Here is an 18111-nt window from a genome sequence, read left to right as displayed (position 1 = left end):
GTCCTTGTCCGTTGATCCAAGAAAGTGTGACCTCTTACTTCCTGGGGAGAGGATTCTTCCTCTTCGAGTTTACCTCAAAGGACGATAAAGACCTGATCTTTCGAAATGGCCCCTACTTCATGGGCCCCCAGGGTCTGTACCTGAACAAATGGACTCCGGACTTCGATCCTGCAGTAGATGTACCCAAAGCTGTCCCAGTGTGGGTCAGGCTGCCAAACCTCCCAGTGCATTGCTGGAATTGGGATTCATTGATGCACATAGGAAATGCCCTGGGGAAATTTATAGATCGAGCGAATAACAAGGATCAATATGATTGTGCCAGGATCTGCGTGGAGGTAGATCTGGAGGTGGGACTTCCAGAGGCCATTAAAATCAAGGTGGGAAGCTGGACACACATGCAGAAACTAGACTATGAACAACTGCCCTTTAAATGCCGGAAATGCCATGTTTATGGCCATTTCGCCAGAAGCTGTCCGTCCAACATTGAATCTGTGCAAGGGAAGGAGGACGGCTGGAACCAAGTCAAACGAACTAAAACTTCTCTCAAGGCTCAGAAGGCGGGAGGATCTAATGGCAATCCTCATCAGGGCCCTGCTCAGCAGATCCCGTCTAAGACTGCCCCAGAAAACAGGTTTGATCCCCTCAGCTCTCAACCAGAGGACACCCATGAAGTCGAGGCCCAGAAATCAGCCACTCCAGAGAAAGGTGGTCAGCCCAACCTTTCCAAGGACTCAGGCGTTGCAGAAAGCTCAAAAGGAACCCCAGAAGAAGTTGAGGAAGAGGACCAAGAATCGGAAGACTCGGAGGAGGAAGGAGAAATAGGAGACTCCCAAGCCTCTGTAAGGAGATCTACAAGAGGGCGCAAAACAGATCGGGAGAAAAGGGAGCATGAAACGTATAAGGACAAGTTGCAGGGCAGCCAACCTACATTGGAGAAGCTGTTAGCAAAAAAACCAAAGATGGCTAGAAACCAGCATCAAGGCTCCAAGGGAGCCCACCAAAGCAAAGGTAAATAATGAAAATTATCTCCTGGAACTGCAGGGGTATGGGGAGCAAAACCAAAGAAGAGGCTATAAGAAATTTAATAAGAATAGAAGCCCCGGACATACTCCTCCTCCAGGAGACTAAGATGGAGGACTCGGGCCTCCTTCACTTAAGTAGAAAACTCTGGAATAAGAGCAAAGCAGCAGCTGTCTCAGCCCGAGGAGCCTCTGGAGGGCTGGGATCCCTATGGAATGATAGCATGTTCTCGCTAATAACTGAGATTTCAACCACCCACTGGTTGATGTTAAAGATGCAGCATTTAGTTACTAAAGAAACCTTTTGCCTCTTCAATGTTTATGTGCCGGTCAGCGCTGGAGAAAAAAAGTCTTGCTGGGATTCATTAAGAAACCAAGCGGATCTGGGCACTCTAGAAAACATCATCATTGCAGGAGACCTAAATCTCACGCTGCATTCTTCAGAAAAGCGTGGAGGAAGCATTGTGCGAGACCCGGCAAGGGAATGGGCAGAGGATCTTCTTCAAGACTGGGACCTGCTAGATATCAAGCCTGTTTCGGGTAAGTTCACGTGGTCAAATAAAAGAATAGGGCCTGGGCACATTGCAGCAAGGCTGGATAGATTCTTCGTGCAAAGTTCCTTCCTTTTGCTTGGTTTAGATGCCAGTATGCATATTCTTCCCTGTAGCACCTCTGATCATAACCCCATCAAGCTGAACCTCCGAACTCACACTGATCTTGGCCCCATCCCCTTCAAATTCAGCCCTCTTTGGATCAAGGAACCCAGCTTCTTGCAGATTGTCAAGCAAAGTTGGTCTCAGCCAGTCAATGGATCTCCATTCTATATTTGGGAAGAAAAACTCAGAAGAGTGAAATCTGCCCTAAAGAGCTGGGCCAAAACTCTTCCTAACCCAGCTACTGAAAGGAAAAAGATCCAAAGCCTGCTAGATGCCCACCATCAGCTCTCGGAAGAGGCCCACATCTCCAAAGAAATTCTTGACAAAGAGGTCCATCTTCAACAGCAATATCACAAAGCCTGCCTGAACGAAGAGGAAACATGGAGGGTCAAATCTCGCTGCCTATGGCTCAAAGCAGGAGACAAAAACACCTCATATTTTCACAAACAATCTCAAGCCAGAAAAAGCTTCAACTACATAGCTGAAATCAAAGAAGAAGCTGTGATCCACAAAGACTTTACAGGCATCAAGCAGGCAGCCTTTCTCCATTTTCAAAATCTGTACAGCGAAGAGGTGAATGGGACTCAGAACTCTTGTCTTCTGGACGGGGTTCCCTCTTCAATCTCAGCTTATATGAATCTCCAACTAGAAGCCAAAGTCACCATGGATGAGGTCAAATCTGCTCTCTTTGCCATGGACCCTGACAAAGCCCCAGGACCTGATGGTTTCTCTGCCAGATTTCTTCAATCCTGCTGGCACATTGTGGGAAAAGATCTCCTTAAAATGATCCAAAAATCGCAAGCCTGTCAGAAAATTGGAGGAAGCACAAACTCCTCGTTCCTTGCACTTATTCCTAAGGAGAAGGGCGCCAATTCTTTCAACAGATTTCGTCCCATTTCTCTTTGTAACATTGGCTACAAACTGATCACCAAAATCATTGCTAGCAGGCTGAAACACATCCTTCCTAAAATCATTCCAGAGAATCAAGGGGGCTTCATCCATGGAAGACAGCTGGTGGACAACTTCATTTTAGTTCAAGAGGCAATCCTATCCAGCCACCAGCGCAAGGAAAGAGGTATGGCCATCAAACTGGACTTAGCAAATGCTTTTGATCGTGTTAGACATAGCTTTCTGTTGAATGTTTTAAAAAAATTTGGATTCGGAGAGAGCTTTATAAACTGGATCCGGGCTTGCATCTCGGAGCCATGGATAGCTCCCCTAATTAATGGCAGAGCTGCTGGTTTCTTTAAAGCTACAAGAGGATTAAGGCAGGGCTGCCCCCTGTCCCCTCTGTTGTTTGTTATCCAAGCCTCCATTCTCAGCTTTCATTTAAACAAAAAATGCAAGATCAGGAGATTCCAGGGATTTGCATTGCAAGAGGAGTTCAGAACATAAATCATGCCCTGTTTGCAGACGATACACTGCTTCTTGGGGCTGCTTCGATCCACTCAGCCACCAGATTCAAAGAGGCTCTAGATGAGTTTGGCATGATGTCTGGAAGCAGTCTCAACAAGGGAAAGTGTCACATCTACTGTTGGAATACCTCGCCCTCTATGCTCAACTCCATTGCCAGATGTTTAGGATTTGCTGCTTCAGCTGTATGGACCTCGTTTAAGTATCTAGGGATGCCTATCTTCCTCAAGCGTGCCTATAGCAGGGATTGGATTCCTCAACTAGAAAAATTCAAGATCAAACTTCAGGCATGGGGCTATAACTGGTTAAATATAGCAGGCAAGTCAGTCCTGATCAAATCTGTTCTCTGCAGTCTCCCCTTATTCCAGTTCTCAGTGCTTCTAGCTCCTGTCGGCATTCTTCAGAAAATGGACCAGCACATTCGAAATTTCTTCTGGAAGGGGGGTAAGCAAAACGAGAGGAAAATCCCCCTGGTCAACTGGGAGACAGTCCTCAAACCTCAGATGGAGGGAGGCCTAAACTTCAAGAAGCTTCCCCTGCAAAACATCGCCATGGGAGCCAAGCTACTTTGGAAAATCATAGCACCCAAGCCTGGCTGGGCTCAGCTAGCGCTTTGGAGGAAATACTTTGCAGGCGAGAGGACAAGATGTCTGGACGGGCCTCTTCCCCAAGGCACCTCTTCATTCGCCAGACTCAGCTCTAAAGTTGCCCCTCTGATCCGCTCCAAGGCCTATTGGATCCCTAGAAATGGGAAAAAAATCAACATATGGACAGATCGCATAATGGATCGCGATCCGATCGGTGACTGCCATTCCGTGAAGAAGCTGCGTGATTGGATTACAAACACAGGTAAATACACTCTCTGGGACATCTCCAAGTGGGAAGGGACGCGTTGGGCTGGCTGGAACTTCCTTGATCCACCGGCGGAACTTCTACAGGACGTCAATCACCTCTGCGATATGTTAAATGGAGCTGCCCCTTCGCACATTCGCAGGAAAGACAGACGAGGTTGGGGCTCCTTAGCTGCGGGCTATACTGTTGCACGTGGCTATTCGAACCTTGCTGCAATTCCATATGTTCCTCCTGATCCGGCCCCGTGGAAGACTGTTTGGGGCATCCCATCGCTGCCCAAGATAGATATGTTTAGTTGGCTTCTATGCCACGGAAAAATCCTCACCGACGAGAACCTGCAGAGGCGTGGTATCTATGGCCCGTCTAGATGCTCCTTGTGCAGAGAGAAGGCGGAATGTGTCACCCATCTGGTATTAAAATGCAAATTTGCAGTGCAGGTCTGGAGAGAACTGATGGAGCATTGGAATCCAAATTTCGAACTTCCTGCCTCCATAACCGATCTCTTCACTAACTGGCAGAACAGATATCCAGCTTCCCCTCCTAAAAACAAAGTGATAAAGGTCGCCTGGTCTTCCCTCCTCAAAATTTGTTGTTGGCAGATCTGGCTAGAGCGGAACAACAGAATCTTCAGAAACACCCAGCACGATGTCAAAGTGGTAGTGGCTAAGGTAAAAATTCAGCTAAAAGAATGCCTGGAGGATCAAAAAGACGACTCGAATCTTAGTCAACTCGACATTATTTGGGTGATCCAGGTGGATATTGGTGGCCACCTGCCAAGTCCACTTGGACCCCCACTATTGTTCTTCTCAGCATTTTCAGTTTCCTTAATTGTAGCACAACTTACTATTTTTAGCAGTTTTTCGGGTCCTGAACTTCCGGAGCCGTTTTGAGGCCCTAAACGACGTTTTTTGGGGAATCCGGGGCAACATGGGTGGACCGATGTTGCCCGTTCCAACAATGATAGTGCTCGGATAGATCTTTCTAACGAGCTATTGTATGCGTCAAACGGAGATCGTATGCCAAAGTTACGACCCCGGGAAGTTGATGTACCAACTTACCCCAAACGGGGCCCCATAGTTTGGCGTTTCATCTTCTAGGGTTAGGTTTTGGAATGTTAAGGGTTTTTCCACTGTTTCTCAACAATAAATAGGCCTTCGAGCCTCATTGTAAGACAGTTCAGAGGCATGTAGCCATCACATCTCTTCTCAGAGATAAGCTACCATCGCCCTAGCTGGTTTATTTCCATTTCTGGTTGTAAGCATATTTCAGTATTTTCCATTAATGAAATGAAGTATTATTTCCGCTGCATCTTTGTGTATATGGTTATCTCTGTAATTTGTTGTGTTCCTGTTTAAATCCGGATCAGTGGTATCAGAGCGGTCTGCTTTTTCTCTGTTTTTCTTTGCATGTCCCCAACAAGGTCGGGATATAAGGAGTTAGGGCTTGAACTGGTTGAACCTTTGCAAGACCAGCCTCGCAAATCCCGACGGCCTCCCATGGCGGATGAGAAGAAAGACGAGGGGGCAGGAGATCCCATCAAAATCTTGCTCGAAGAAGCCCTCGAGCGACAACGGAACGCGATGATGGACAGCTTTGCCCAGATCCTTCAGCGGCTACCCAGAAGCAACGCATCGGCTTCCAGCAGCTACTCTGGAAACGCCACACCCTTTAAGGTACAAGTTAATTTTGAAATCCCCATATTCGAGGGTCAGATAGACGCAGATGCCGTAGATAAATGGTTAAATCTGCTAGAGGGTTATTTTTCTGTTCATGAATTTTCGAGTCGGGAAAAGATTGTTTTTGCTCTTCTCAAAACAGCCCCCCACGTCAAGGACTGGTGGGAAACCTACTGCGAGCAGAAGGATGAAAGTACTGGCTCACTATTTTCAGCCGCACCCACCTGGGATTCGTTCCGGGATGCCATCAAGGAGCAGTACTACCCTGTTGGAAGCTATGAGGATGAATACATAAAGTGGACCACGCTGCGGCAGGGAAGGGACCAAGACGTGCCGGAGTTCACCAATCTTTTCCATACCCTTCGCACAAAGTTGGGTATCAAGGATTCGGAGCAACATTTGATACTCAAATACCGTGGATGCCTGCACAAGTACATCCAGGAAGAAATACAATTCCTAAACATCTCCTCGCTCGGCGCAGCATACCGATATGCCGTCAAGGTCGAGCAGAAGTTTAAAAAAAAGAAGCAAGACTTTGGATCTGCGAATCCAAAGCAGGGGAAAGGTGCCCCTAAACCACAGAACAAAGGACAAAGCCAAGGCGGGACAGCCCAAGACAACCAGCCGAAGCTGCAAGCAAAGAACAGCGCCGCGAAGCCGAGAAAGGACACTGGAAAATGGTGCGAGTTCCATAAGAGCTCCACTCACAACACAAGTGAGTGTCGAGCCAAGCAGTCATTGGTGGCTGAGCTAAAGGTTTCAGAATCAGATGCATGTTCCGACTCTGAGTCAGAACCCGATAAGGGGAATGAAAAAGGGAAGCAGATCATTGATGCGGATCCCAGCGCCACTGTTGCTACCGCAAAGATCCAGAAAAATGAACCCGAAGATCCAGAGGAGGAGGAGCGTCTCTTCCACTCCCAGATGTGGGTAAAGGGCTCCCCGATACAGTTCATTGTTGATAGCGGGAGTCAAAAGAACCTCATTTCGGCAGAGGTCGTGAAGCGGTTGGGCTTACCGACCACAGCACATCCACAACCATACACCATTGGGTGGCTTCACCAAGGACGAGATCTTCGCGTGAGCCAACAGTGTCGCCTTCCATACAACATCAAGCCCTTCACGGATGAGGTATTGTGTGACATTGCTCCCCTTGAAGTTTGTGATGTATTACTAGGACAACCATACTTGTGGAAGCGACATGCTGTGTATGAATCAAGGCCCCGTGCTGTTATTATTACATTGGGAAATAAGTTGTACAGGATACCAGAGGTAGCACCACCTACCGCCATCTCTTTGATTACTGCAAAACAATGCAGTAAGATCATTTCCAAAACCAGGAAATTTGTTTTCCTGATGATACGCCCTCAAGGAAAGAAGAAGACAGTGGCCGCGGCCTCCAGACGGGGTCCCTCTGCACGACAACTACAGATGGACAAGGTTGTGGAGGAGTACGAGGACATCTTCACCTCCCCGGCAGGGGTTCCTCTGCACTGTCAAGTCAAGCACTCCATCGATCTGACCCCAGGTGCGCCGCTACCCAATGGACCAATTTATCGGCGCTCCGTTCTGGAGAACGATGAAATCAAGAGGCAGATTCAGGAGCTCCTGCAGAAAGGTCACATCCGTCCGAGTTCATCGCCCTGTGGGAGCCTGATCGTGTTGGTACAGAAGAAGGATGGGACGTGGAGACTCTGTATTGACTATCGGGCGCTGAACAAGATCACTGTCCGTAATAGGTACCCGATCCCGCGGATTGATGACCTCCTAGACCAACTAAAGGGGGCGAAATATTTCAGCAAGATCGATCTGAAGTCAGGATATCACCAGGTACCAATCGAACCCTCTGATGTGTGGAAGACTGCCTTCAAATCCAAGGAGGGCCTCTTCGAATGGTTGGTTATGCCTTTCGGATTGACGAATGCTCCTGCAACCTTCATGAGGCTAATGGATGACATCTTGCGGCCATTCACCGACTCCTTTGTAGTAGTATACTTGGATGACATTCTGATCTTCAGCCAGAGTTGGGAAGAGCACCTCCACCACATCCAACAGGTTCTCCAAACACTGCGGCAACACAAGCTATGTGCCAATTTGGAGAAATGCACTTTTGGCATGACCCAGGTTCAGTATCTGGGATACATCATTGATGAGTAGGGGGTGCATGTTGATCCAGCCAAGATCCAAGTCATTCGGGATTAGCCCTCTCCAACCACTCTAATAGAGCTCCGCAGCTTTCTAGGTCTTGCCAACTTCTACCGCAAGTTTGTGTTGGGGTTTTCTCATATTTCTTGGCCCTTGAGTCGAGTTACCAAGGGAGGGGCGAAAGCAAAATTCTTGTGGTCTGAATCTCAACAGAAGGCATTCATGGAGTTGAAGGATCGCCTCTGCACAGCACCAGTGCTCGCGTTACCGGATTTACAACAACCATTTGAGGTCGAGACAGATGCCTCTGACTATGCTATTGGGGCAGTCCTTACTCAACATGGACATCCAGTGGCATATCACAGTGAAACACTTTCAGACACAGTCCGGAAGTACCCCACTTATGATAAAGAGATGTATTCCACTGTACAGGCCTGCCGACAATGGAAGCATTACATTTTGGGGAAGGAAACGGTCATCCACACAGACCACTGACCCCTGCAGTTCATACAGACCCAAGGGAAATTGCAGAATGATCGCCATCAGAAGTGGTCTACATACCTGCAACAGTTCCACTTGAATATCAACTATAAGAAGGGCAGCACCAATAATGTTGCAGATTGCCTCAGTCGACCACCGATCATGGCGTTAACCACCGTGCTCAACTCTTGTGGGCACGAGACTTCTGATTGGCCACTTCTCTACAAAAGCGACCCAGAATTCGGCCACACATACCAGACACTCTTGGAGGGTCGGAATGTTCCAGATTTTCACCTTCAGGATGCCCTATTATGCCACCTCGGTCACCTTTGTGTTCCTTCAAGCGAGCGTGCCAAGATGATTTGGGAAGCCCACTACAGTCGGGCTGCTGGGCATTTCGGGGTCGAGAAAACAGTGGCAGTTCTGCAAAATTATTTCTATTGGCCGAATCTTCGACAGGATGTTGGAAAGTACATCAGATCATGTACTGCCTGTGCCATTGCCAAACCGACCATTAAGAAGCACGGCCTCTATACCCCGTTGCCTACCCCAAGTCGACCTTGGGAATCCATCTCCATGGATTACATGTCAGGCCTTCCTTCCACCAAGCATGGAAATGACTGTGTTTTTGTGGTCGTCGACAGGTTCTCGAAGATGGCCATTACGGTGGCCTGCAAGAAGAATATCACAGCAGAAGCCACTGCTAAACTCTTTTTTGAACGAGTGTGGGTGCACTTTGGGATCCCACAGTCTATCATCTCAGATCGGGACAGTCGGTTTCTCAGCACATTTTGGTCCAGTCTCTGGTCAATGCTGGACACCAAACTCACGAAGTCCACAGCCTTCCATCCTCAAACTGATGGCCAGACAGAGGTTGTCAATAGGATGATTGTGCACATTCTGCGCATGTATAACTCAAAGCATCCACGCACATGGGACAAGAGCCTCCCCTATGTTCAGCGCAGCTACAACCGAGCTCTTCACAACTCCACTGGCCATAGCCCTTTTCAGGTGGGTTTGGGATTCCAGCCACTATGCCCCATTGATGTGGCCATGCCACTTGCAGCTACTCACATAATTTCAGCTCATGTCCAGTCTGAAACAGATAAGGCCACCAGCTTCATTGAGCGCATCCAACACATTCACCAGCAGGTCCATGACATTCTTGAGAAATCAAATGCCAAGTACAAGCAGTGACATGATCAACATCGGGTGCCACACAAGTTTCAGGTGGGCGACAAAGTCTGGTTGCATTTGCAAAAGGAACGCCTTACTGGAGCCTAGCGGAAATTGAGACCACTCCGATATGGTCCTTACACCATTACTAAGGCTATGGGAGACAATGCATTTGAGCTCAGCATTCCCCCATTCCTTGGCCTGCACCCAGTGTTCAATGTGGACCGCCTTCGGCCATACTTTCCACCATTGCTAGACACATCCGACATTGCAGAACAGCTCAAACCCACAGAATTAAATCCAGATTGCATGGAACAAGCTGCAACTGATCGGATCATGGACACACAGATCAAGAACACTCGCCAACAGAATATCCAACTGTATCGAGTTGTCAAAGCAGGCCAACTCCTTCAGCAGGGCAAGTGGCTCACCAGGGAACAAGTTCAGCAAAAGTTTCCTCATCTCATGGAGGAGCTCAACGCAATGGGGACCATTGCTTCCTAAGGGGGGAGGAATGATCCAGGTGGATATTGGTGGCCACCTGCCAAGTCCACCTGGACCCCCACTATTGTTCTTCTCAGCATTTTCAGTTTCCTTAATTGTAGCACAACTTACTATTTTTAGCAGTTTTTTGGGTCCTGAACTTCCGGAGCCGTTTTGAGGCCCTAAACGACGTTTTTTGGGGAATCCGAGGGCAACATGGGTCCATGGAATGGACCGATGTTGCCCATTCCAACAATGATAGTGCTCGGATAGATCTTTCTAACGAGCTATTGTATGCGTCAAACGGAGATCGTATGCCAAAGTTACGACCCCGGGAAGTTGATGTACCAACTTACCCCAAACGGGGCCCCATAGTTTGGCATTTCATCTTCTAGGGTTAGGTTTTGGAATGTTAAGGGTTTTTCCACTGTTTCTCAACAATAAATAGGCCTTCGAGCCTCATTGTAAGACAGTTCAGAGGCATGTAGCCATCACATCTCTTCTCAGAGATAAGCTACCATCGCCCTAGCTGGTTTATTTCCATTTCTGGTTGTAAGCATATTTCAGTATTTTCCATTAATGAAATGAAGTATTATTTCCGCTGCATCTTTGTGTATATGGTTATCTCTGTAATTTGTTGCGTTCCTGTTTAAATCCGGATCATTGGGGGACTTCCTTAAACCTGCAATAGAAACATTATTCCTCTTGAGGAATGGCAAGTAAGGGGGATAAATAAGGAAGAATTTCAAGACTGGATCTCCAACCATAAGGTTCATTCTCTCTTTTTCGATGGGGCAGCAAAAGGAAATCCTGGCAAGGCTGGGGCAGGAGGAACGGTTAATAACACGGAAGGCATTCTGATCCACAGCTTTGCCTGGGGGCTGGGGTTCAATTCCAGCATTCAAGCGGAAGCATTGGCCCTCTACCAAGGTCTCAAGCTGCTATTGAATCTGGAAATCAAGGAGGCAATCATACTTGGGGATTCTCAAGTGATCATAAAGCTCATGGTGACCAATACTGCCCCCCGGGACTTAAGATTAGCAAGGCTGATTCATAGAATTAGAAGCTTGGGGAAGCTGTTCCAAAACTTGAAATATTTTCATGTATTAAGAGATAACAACAAAGAAGCAGATCGTGAAGCAAATAAAGTCGTACTTCTCTCTGCCGGGGCAATGATAAGGGACGGGGAAGAAACATGGGATCCAATTCCATAATCATTTCAGCAGATATGTTTTATTGCCTGATTCTAAATCAGTTTGTTTGCATTTTCAAGCTTGGGCAAATCACAGAAATCAACTCCATTGTAGAACTCAAAAAGAGCTGGAAGAGGAATACAAACCCTTCAGTACTTCAGGAGGTCGGTTCTATTTGGACCTGGACAACCCCCATTGTAATCAGAATTCTGGCATTTAGGCCAACCAGCTAATACAATCCATAGCCGTTCTTGTGAAAAAAAAAAACATATTAAATATTGATAAAATATTTAATATTATATAAAGGAAAAAATATAATTAATTAATATCAATTGCTTTTTCTTTATATATAATTTATAAAATTATACATAAAATAATTTAGATTTGTGAAGTCATGCATTTTAAATCACTAAAAGAATTATCACTAAAGGGTTATCAATATAATTTTACCATAATTAAAAACAATTAGAAAGCCTTTAGCCAACTCAAATTGCTCATCTGTTAGGCTTGAACCAACATCTCTTCTAGAAAAATTCAACAATTCCAATTTAATAATCCTATCAGCCTCTTAGTGTACCTTTTGGGACAATTGCTAGTTTATAGACAAAGTATATAACTTATTTTTGTAGTCAATATTTGTAGGTTAGTCAACCAGCTTTGTAATTGAGCTAAAATGGTACAAACATTCTGTGAACATAGCAGTGACCAAAACTACATCAATAAAAAATAATAAAATATAAATCTAAAATAAAAATAAAAATTGATGAAATATTTATATATATATATGTTAATTTTATTTTATATTTGATAAATATTTATAAATTCATAAAGTTATTTTAAATTTTAAAATTATTTTTTCAAATATATTTTTAAATTATTTTTTTAAATAAATTTTAAAATTTTATTTATGGATTATTTTATTTTGGTTATAATAATTTAAATATTAAAGTCACTTATTAATTGTAATAACAAATTTAATAAATTAACATATTTAATATTATATATTCATGATTAAATATTAAATTATTATATATTAAATATTAAGCTTGGAATGTGAAAGGACGTTGAAATATTAAATTAAAATTAATATGCAAGTTAATTTTTTAATTATATTTTTTAAATTTTTGTTTACCTATTTTAATTTAGATGGTATATATATTTTTTGTAATAAGATTGTGTTTCGGTAGGGGCTAATTTGCTTATTGGGTGGTAGAAAACTAATCTACTTATTATGAGATACTTATCACTAAGAGTGTGCAAAGCTTTATTGGTTGGAAGAAGACCACTCTACCCATTATGGGATGCTTATCACTAGGACCCCTCCTTATTGGTTGGAAGAAGACCAATCTACCCACCATGGGATGCTTATCACTAAATTTGTGCAAAAGCTTATTGTTTGGATGAAGACCAATCTACCCACCATGGGATGCTTATCACTAGGATTGTGCAAAAGCTTATTGTTTGGATGAAGACCAATCTACCCACCATGGGATGCTTATCACTAGGATTGTACAAAAGCTTATTGTTTGGATGAAGACCAATCTACCCACCATGGGATGCTTATCACTAGGATTGTGCAATGTTTTGATCAACTTGCATATTGGTTGGAAGAAGACCAAACTACCCACCATGGGATGCTTATCACTGGGATTGTGCAAAGCCTTATTGGTTGGAAGAAGACCAATCTGCCCACCATGGGATACTCATCACTAGGATTGTGCAAAGGCTTATTGTTTGGACGAAGACCAATCTACCCACCATGGGGTGCTTATCACTAGGATTGTTCAAGGCTTTGGTCAACCTGCTTATTGGTTGGAAGAAAACTAATCTACCCACCACGGGATACTTATCACTAGGATTGTGCAAAGCCTTATTAGTTGGAAGAATACCAATCTACCCACCATGGGATGCTTATCACGAGGATTGTGAAAAGACTTATTCGTTGGACAAAGACCAATCTACCCACCATGAGATGTTTATCACTAGGATTGTGCAAGGCTTTGGTCAAGCATGGAGGCCCTTTAAGAAGTTTAATTCCCCCAAAGTGGATTACATTCCTCAACCCTTCCCCGTGAGATTTAAACCTGTGACTTGAGGACTAAACCCCACACAAACCAACCAGTGGTAATGTCGTACATATTAAATTTTCCATCATAATATTTTGTGGTCAAAATTTTCAATAGCAAATAATTTTACCACCAAATTCCCTCCATTTACTCTATATATTTGAAATCAACCACCGCCAACCCCACGCAAAACCGGTCTTAGTTTTATCTTGTTTAGATCTTTTTCAACTATTAAATATTGTTGAGTTTGAGTAAACATAGCGAATGCACACGTTACTTCGTCAGGCCCCACACATATGTTAATCTTTGTGTCATCCAAATTGTTTATTTGCAGTAAATATGTCTCCCATGCTGAGTCACAAAAAAACATGTTGGTCGACACGAGCAGTCCCGGAATTTGACGTCCCACAGGACGTATTTTTTATTTCAGAACGTATTTGATGGCAGGGAAAAAATCTTCCACATCAGGTTAGACGTGTGGTATACCTTTCCAACCTGGCGTTTTGACGTCTAATTTCATAGAGAAAACGTAAAAATCTATAATATCTGTAATGGGACTCTGAGCCTATCTCTTGAAGTCTATGACTACTGTCAATAAGTACTAGATTGAGTCATATGGCTTAATTCCTAGTGTGATATATTATACTCCGTAGTCACCATTTGTCAGAGGGAACTATCCGAATTGGGTGGGGTATTTATTGTGGGCTCTTTGTATCAGATATTATCATTTATGGATATATAAGACTCAGACAATTTCCTAGTGTGATATATTATACTCCGTAGTCACCATCTGTCAGAGGGGACTATCCGAATTGGGTGGGGTATTTGTTGTGGGCTCTTTGTATCGGGTATTATCATTTATGGATATATAAGACTCAGACACGTTGGCCCAGGAGGCGTTCATTCAAGCCACCCTTTGAACATCTACTTATCTTTGTTGGTTCCATACCGGTATATGTCTTCCCGCAGATGGTATTTTTGTGTTTGTTTTTGAACTTCCCCACACTATACTATACTATACTGGTTTGTGGATGCTCCTTACTGTGTTGTTACGGTTTTAGATGAGTTGTTTCGATATAGTTACTGTTTGGACGCGACCCAGAATCTGCTACCGGTCACTATCTGCAGGTATGTCAATTACTCACTGGTTTTTTTTTTATCGGTAGTGGTATGTTCGAATGTCACAGGTCCCTTGAAGGTTGTTGCGTATTTGTCTGGGAAGCAATTGTTTTGGCGATTGTTTAACAACTATACTGTTTTTATGCCTTGTTTTGGGAATGTTCCTTAAATTCTGTGAGTGGTTTTTGTGGTCTGAGCTTGTCCATATTCTGGTGCTTACTGTTATATGCATCTATATTTTATGTCGTATTTTTACTATCCATTTCTAGACCACTCAACGATGCTCACATGCATCCGGATATTGAGTACTTTCTCTGCCATTGTTTTTCTTCCTCACTTGAAGGTTGTTATGGTCTGGTGTCTGGAGGGAATTTGCCCTGTGCATAATTAATTAATCCTTTCTATATCACACAACAGTGCTCGCATATTATATTTCGTCAGGGGGACTTTTGGTGGACCTGCAAGGGTTGTTTTTGCCTTTGCTGTTGTGATGGTGTGTAGTATTTAACAAGTATGATCTGTCTGCACTGGATGCTCTGGTAATTTTCTCCATTTCTGGGCAGCTGCACTCGGCCTGCTTGCTCTATAATTTCCGACTAACTATTCCAGTTCTTTCCCCGTATATCTTATTTCCGAGGCCATATTTGGCTAGTCACCATCTGTCAAAGGGGACTATCCGAATTGGGTGGGGTATTTATTGTGGGCTCTTTGTATCGGTATTATGGATATATAAGACTCAGACACGTTGGCCCAAGAGGCGTTCATTCAAGCCACCCTTTTAACATCTACTTATCTTTGCTGGTTCCATACCGGTATATGTCTTCCTGCAGATGGTATATATACCATCTTCTCTAGATGATTTATTTATAGTCCATGATTTATTTATAATCTCACTAGATCATTTATTTATAGTCCATGAATTGTAAGTTTTTTGCAAAGATTTTATTGTTTAAATGATCTCACCATAAATCTGAGCTATAAATCTGATAGACTACAAATCTGCAATTTCAATCTAACAAGAATCATTATAAATAACAGTCCTTATCAGCCTCCATTTGATGACTTCTTCTTCTTCTTTTTTTTTTTTTTTTTTTCCGAAGGTGGCAAAACCTATCAAACTCAGGTGTCAAACCAACAGTGAGGACAGCCATCTCTGGCTGCTATCCGCGAATGTCGGTTTGACTCATCACCGTTATCAAGGAAAACCACGCCACCTGTAATAACCCGCTGGTGGTCCGTAAGGGAGCAGGCTTTCACTCCTGCCAGATGCCTCTGGGTCTTGGGCCGTTAACCTGTTTCCTTACGTCCGAGGAAGACGAGCTCTTAGCCAAGCAGAAGCAGTTTTACGGCATACTCCAGGCTGAGCCTCCATTTGATGACTTATTGTGTGTTGTGGAATAAATTTACAAAAATTGTTAAAATAAAATTTTCCGTGACACTCACATATTTAATTAAAACTTAAAATGAAAGGTAAAAAAAATACAAAAACGTAGTCAATGCCTGGGCACGAGTGAAGGTGGTAAATATCTTTGTAGACAAGTATTTTGTACTACACACTCACATAATATCACTAACCGCCTCAAGCATAAATTTGCATACCCAACACAAAGTCTTATCCAACAGCAACATGGTTTTGACGTGTAATGGATCGTGCAACGTGCAAGAAAAGATATGGACGGTGGCCACATCTACGCTCTTACTCGAAACTGACGAAAGCTCGCTTACATGACAAAATTTTGCTGACTTATTCTCTCGGGTTATGTAATCCTAGCGGTGGCAGCCGGCATACACGAGCCGATTTATCTGATACAATTCATTTAAAACTAACGTTTAACTTTTGAAAAACATAAAATAAATTTCAATTTTTTTTAATTACTCACTAGATAAAGACGCAATCAATTTACTATTTCATTTTTGTACTCAACCATTTGTAATGCATAATAAATTAAGCAAAATTTTATCGTAAAAATCACATAAAAAAATTTGGCCTATATTTTTCGAACCAATAAATTATTTCATTGTTATTAATTTACCTTTTTACCTACCTCTTATTTAATGTTAATCTTTGATATATATGTTTTTAATAGGCATCGCCATGTTATAAAGATGTTAAGAGATTTTAGAACTTTTTATTATAAATATTATATCTATGTTTAAGATTTAACAAAAAATAATATCACTGCTTTTTATCATTTAAAGAAAAGTCAGATTAATTTTATTAAGTTATTTGTATTTATAAATGAAGTTTTATGATTATTTATATTATTAAAACTTATTTTAGCCATATACTCAATTTCCAATCTTAAGATTTGAATCCTTGTTAATTTTATTGCCAGAATGGCATCAACATCTATAGGGATGTCTATTTATGAATAGGGTTTGAGAATTTTAATTTAATTATCAATAATTATTATTTGGATAGCAATGATTCAAACTCCACTAAATATTTTAGAATATTCTTAGTAGTGTACAAAAATCAAAGGATAACATTTCTCTACAAGGTAGCTATGTCATTTTAATTAATTGATTAATTTAAAAAATATCATATGAATTGAATTATGGTCTTTTGGGAATGTAGTATTGATAAGCCATGGTATTGACATATGATATTGGAATGAGACTTATTGTTATTATTATTATTAATTTAAAATCAAGATATATTTTAATTAGTTTTATGATTTTTTATTTTTATTTTTTTTTAAGTAATGTGAGACTTATTATAAAATAAGTATTTTAATATTTACTATGGATGATGAGATGTTGATATCACATCCATTAATAGTATTTTCATCCTAGTGTACATACATCAAAGGTTGAGATTTACCTTTAAAAAAGTTATGTCAATTTTATTTTTTTAATTAAACTATTTAATTAAAAAAATGTCATATAAAGTGGGTTATGGTTTTTTGGGCATATAATATTGATAGGTCATAGGACTCTTCCATGGATTGTAACACATCCTATTTATAGACTAAGAATATCTAGTATTGGTAAAATGTGGAGATGTAAAGTAAGAAAGTTTGTCAACATCTTTAAACTTGAAAAAATATATAGAAAAAAAGGTAACCTTCATATGTTTTAATTAATAGTCAACTTAAAACATAGGTAAATATAATATGTAAATTAATTTCATTGGAAAATGATTTATCTGGTTCCTATTAATTTATAAAAAGGAAATTTAAGAAACAAAAATCAATAAATTAGATAAATATAAATTACAAAACCTTGGGCTCTAACAAAATCATGGGCAAAAGCTATTAAATTAAATAAACATAAAGTACACATCAAATCCAACCACTAAAAATGAAATCCAACCAAAAAAATGAATAGTTTAGTAAATTATAGACTCAAGTGATATATATATATATATATAGAAATTAAAGTCATAATTTAATAATAATTTTCAAATCAATTATGATTAATAAAAAATAACTAATATTAATGTAGTATAGTTGAATTTGACCATCAAAATTTAACATAGGGAAAAAATTATTATACAAATTATGTGTGGGGTCCATTAAAATAATTAATATAAAATATAACTACATATACTAATAACTTAATGAATGGAAATATTTGTAGATGAAATGCTCATTAAACACATTAACAATAATTATAATAAGCATATAGCACTTAATAATAAATAAAATATCTAATTTAATATATTCAAAATTACTTAATTACATCTAAATTAACTTTATGATGTACAACCACATTAGATCTCAGTTTCACAATCTTTGTTACAATATTGATCTTCTTAGCCTTTTACAATCTCAAAATTATAGTGAGCTCGGGAGGCTTCTCTCCAAGCTTTTTGAGCATAGGAATAAAAT

At 41.5% G+C, this 18111-nt stretch overlaps 1 protein-coding gene across 1 annotated transcript; it reads left to right on the top strand.

Annotated features, from left to right (window-relative positions):
- Nucleotides 1–251: 251 nt before the first annotated feature.
- LOC149253440 (uncharacterized) lies at nucleotides 252–11326 on the top strand. Its single transcript, XM_089454480.1, has 5 exons — nucleotides 252–962; nucleotides 1121–2915; nucleotides 3089–4702; nucleotides 10699–10907; nucleotides 11174–11326. Exons 1-5 carry the CDS (start codon nucleotides 252–254, stop codon nucleotides 11324–11326), a joined length of 4482 nt encoding a protein of 1493 aa, XP_089310606.1.
- The last annotated feature ends 6785 nt before the right edge of the window (nucleotides 11327–18111 follow it).

The sequence above is a fragment of the Pinus tabuliformis genome, chromosome 7, assembly GCF_031772625.1.
Source record: "Pinus tabuliformis cultivar Carrire ecotype Pingquan chromosome 7, CPIR1, whole genome shotgun sequence".
Classification (NCBI taxonomy): Eukaryota; Viridiplantae; Streptophyta; class Pinopsida; order Pinales; family Pinaceae; genus Pinus; species Pinus tabuliformis.
The sequence above is the reverse complement of the archived record's forward strand: the minus strand, read 5'-3'. Positions and strand labels throughout refer to the sequence as shown.

What these genes read in the sequence shown, in the direction of transcription:
- LOC149253440 (XM_089454480.1), top strand. Translation starts at nt 252, where the DNA reads ATGCACATAGGAAATGCCCTGGGGAAATTTATAGATCGAGCGAATAAC. An exon ending in AATTAATGGCAGAGCTGCTG is followed by an intron (nt 2,916 to 3,088) that starts GTTTCTTTAAAG and finishes CCCTGTTTGCAG; the next exon opens with ACGATACACTGCTTCTTGGG. An exon ending in GGTGATCCAGGTGGATATTG is followed by an intron (nt 4,703 to 10,698) that starts GTGGCCACCTGC and finishes TCGATGGGGCAG; the next exon opens with CAAAAGGAAATCCTGGCAAG.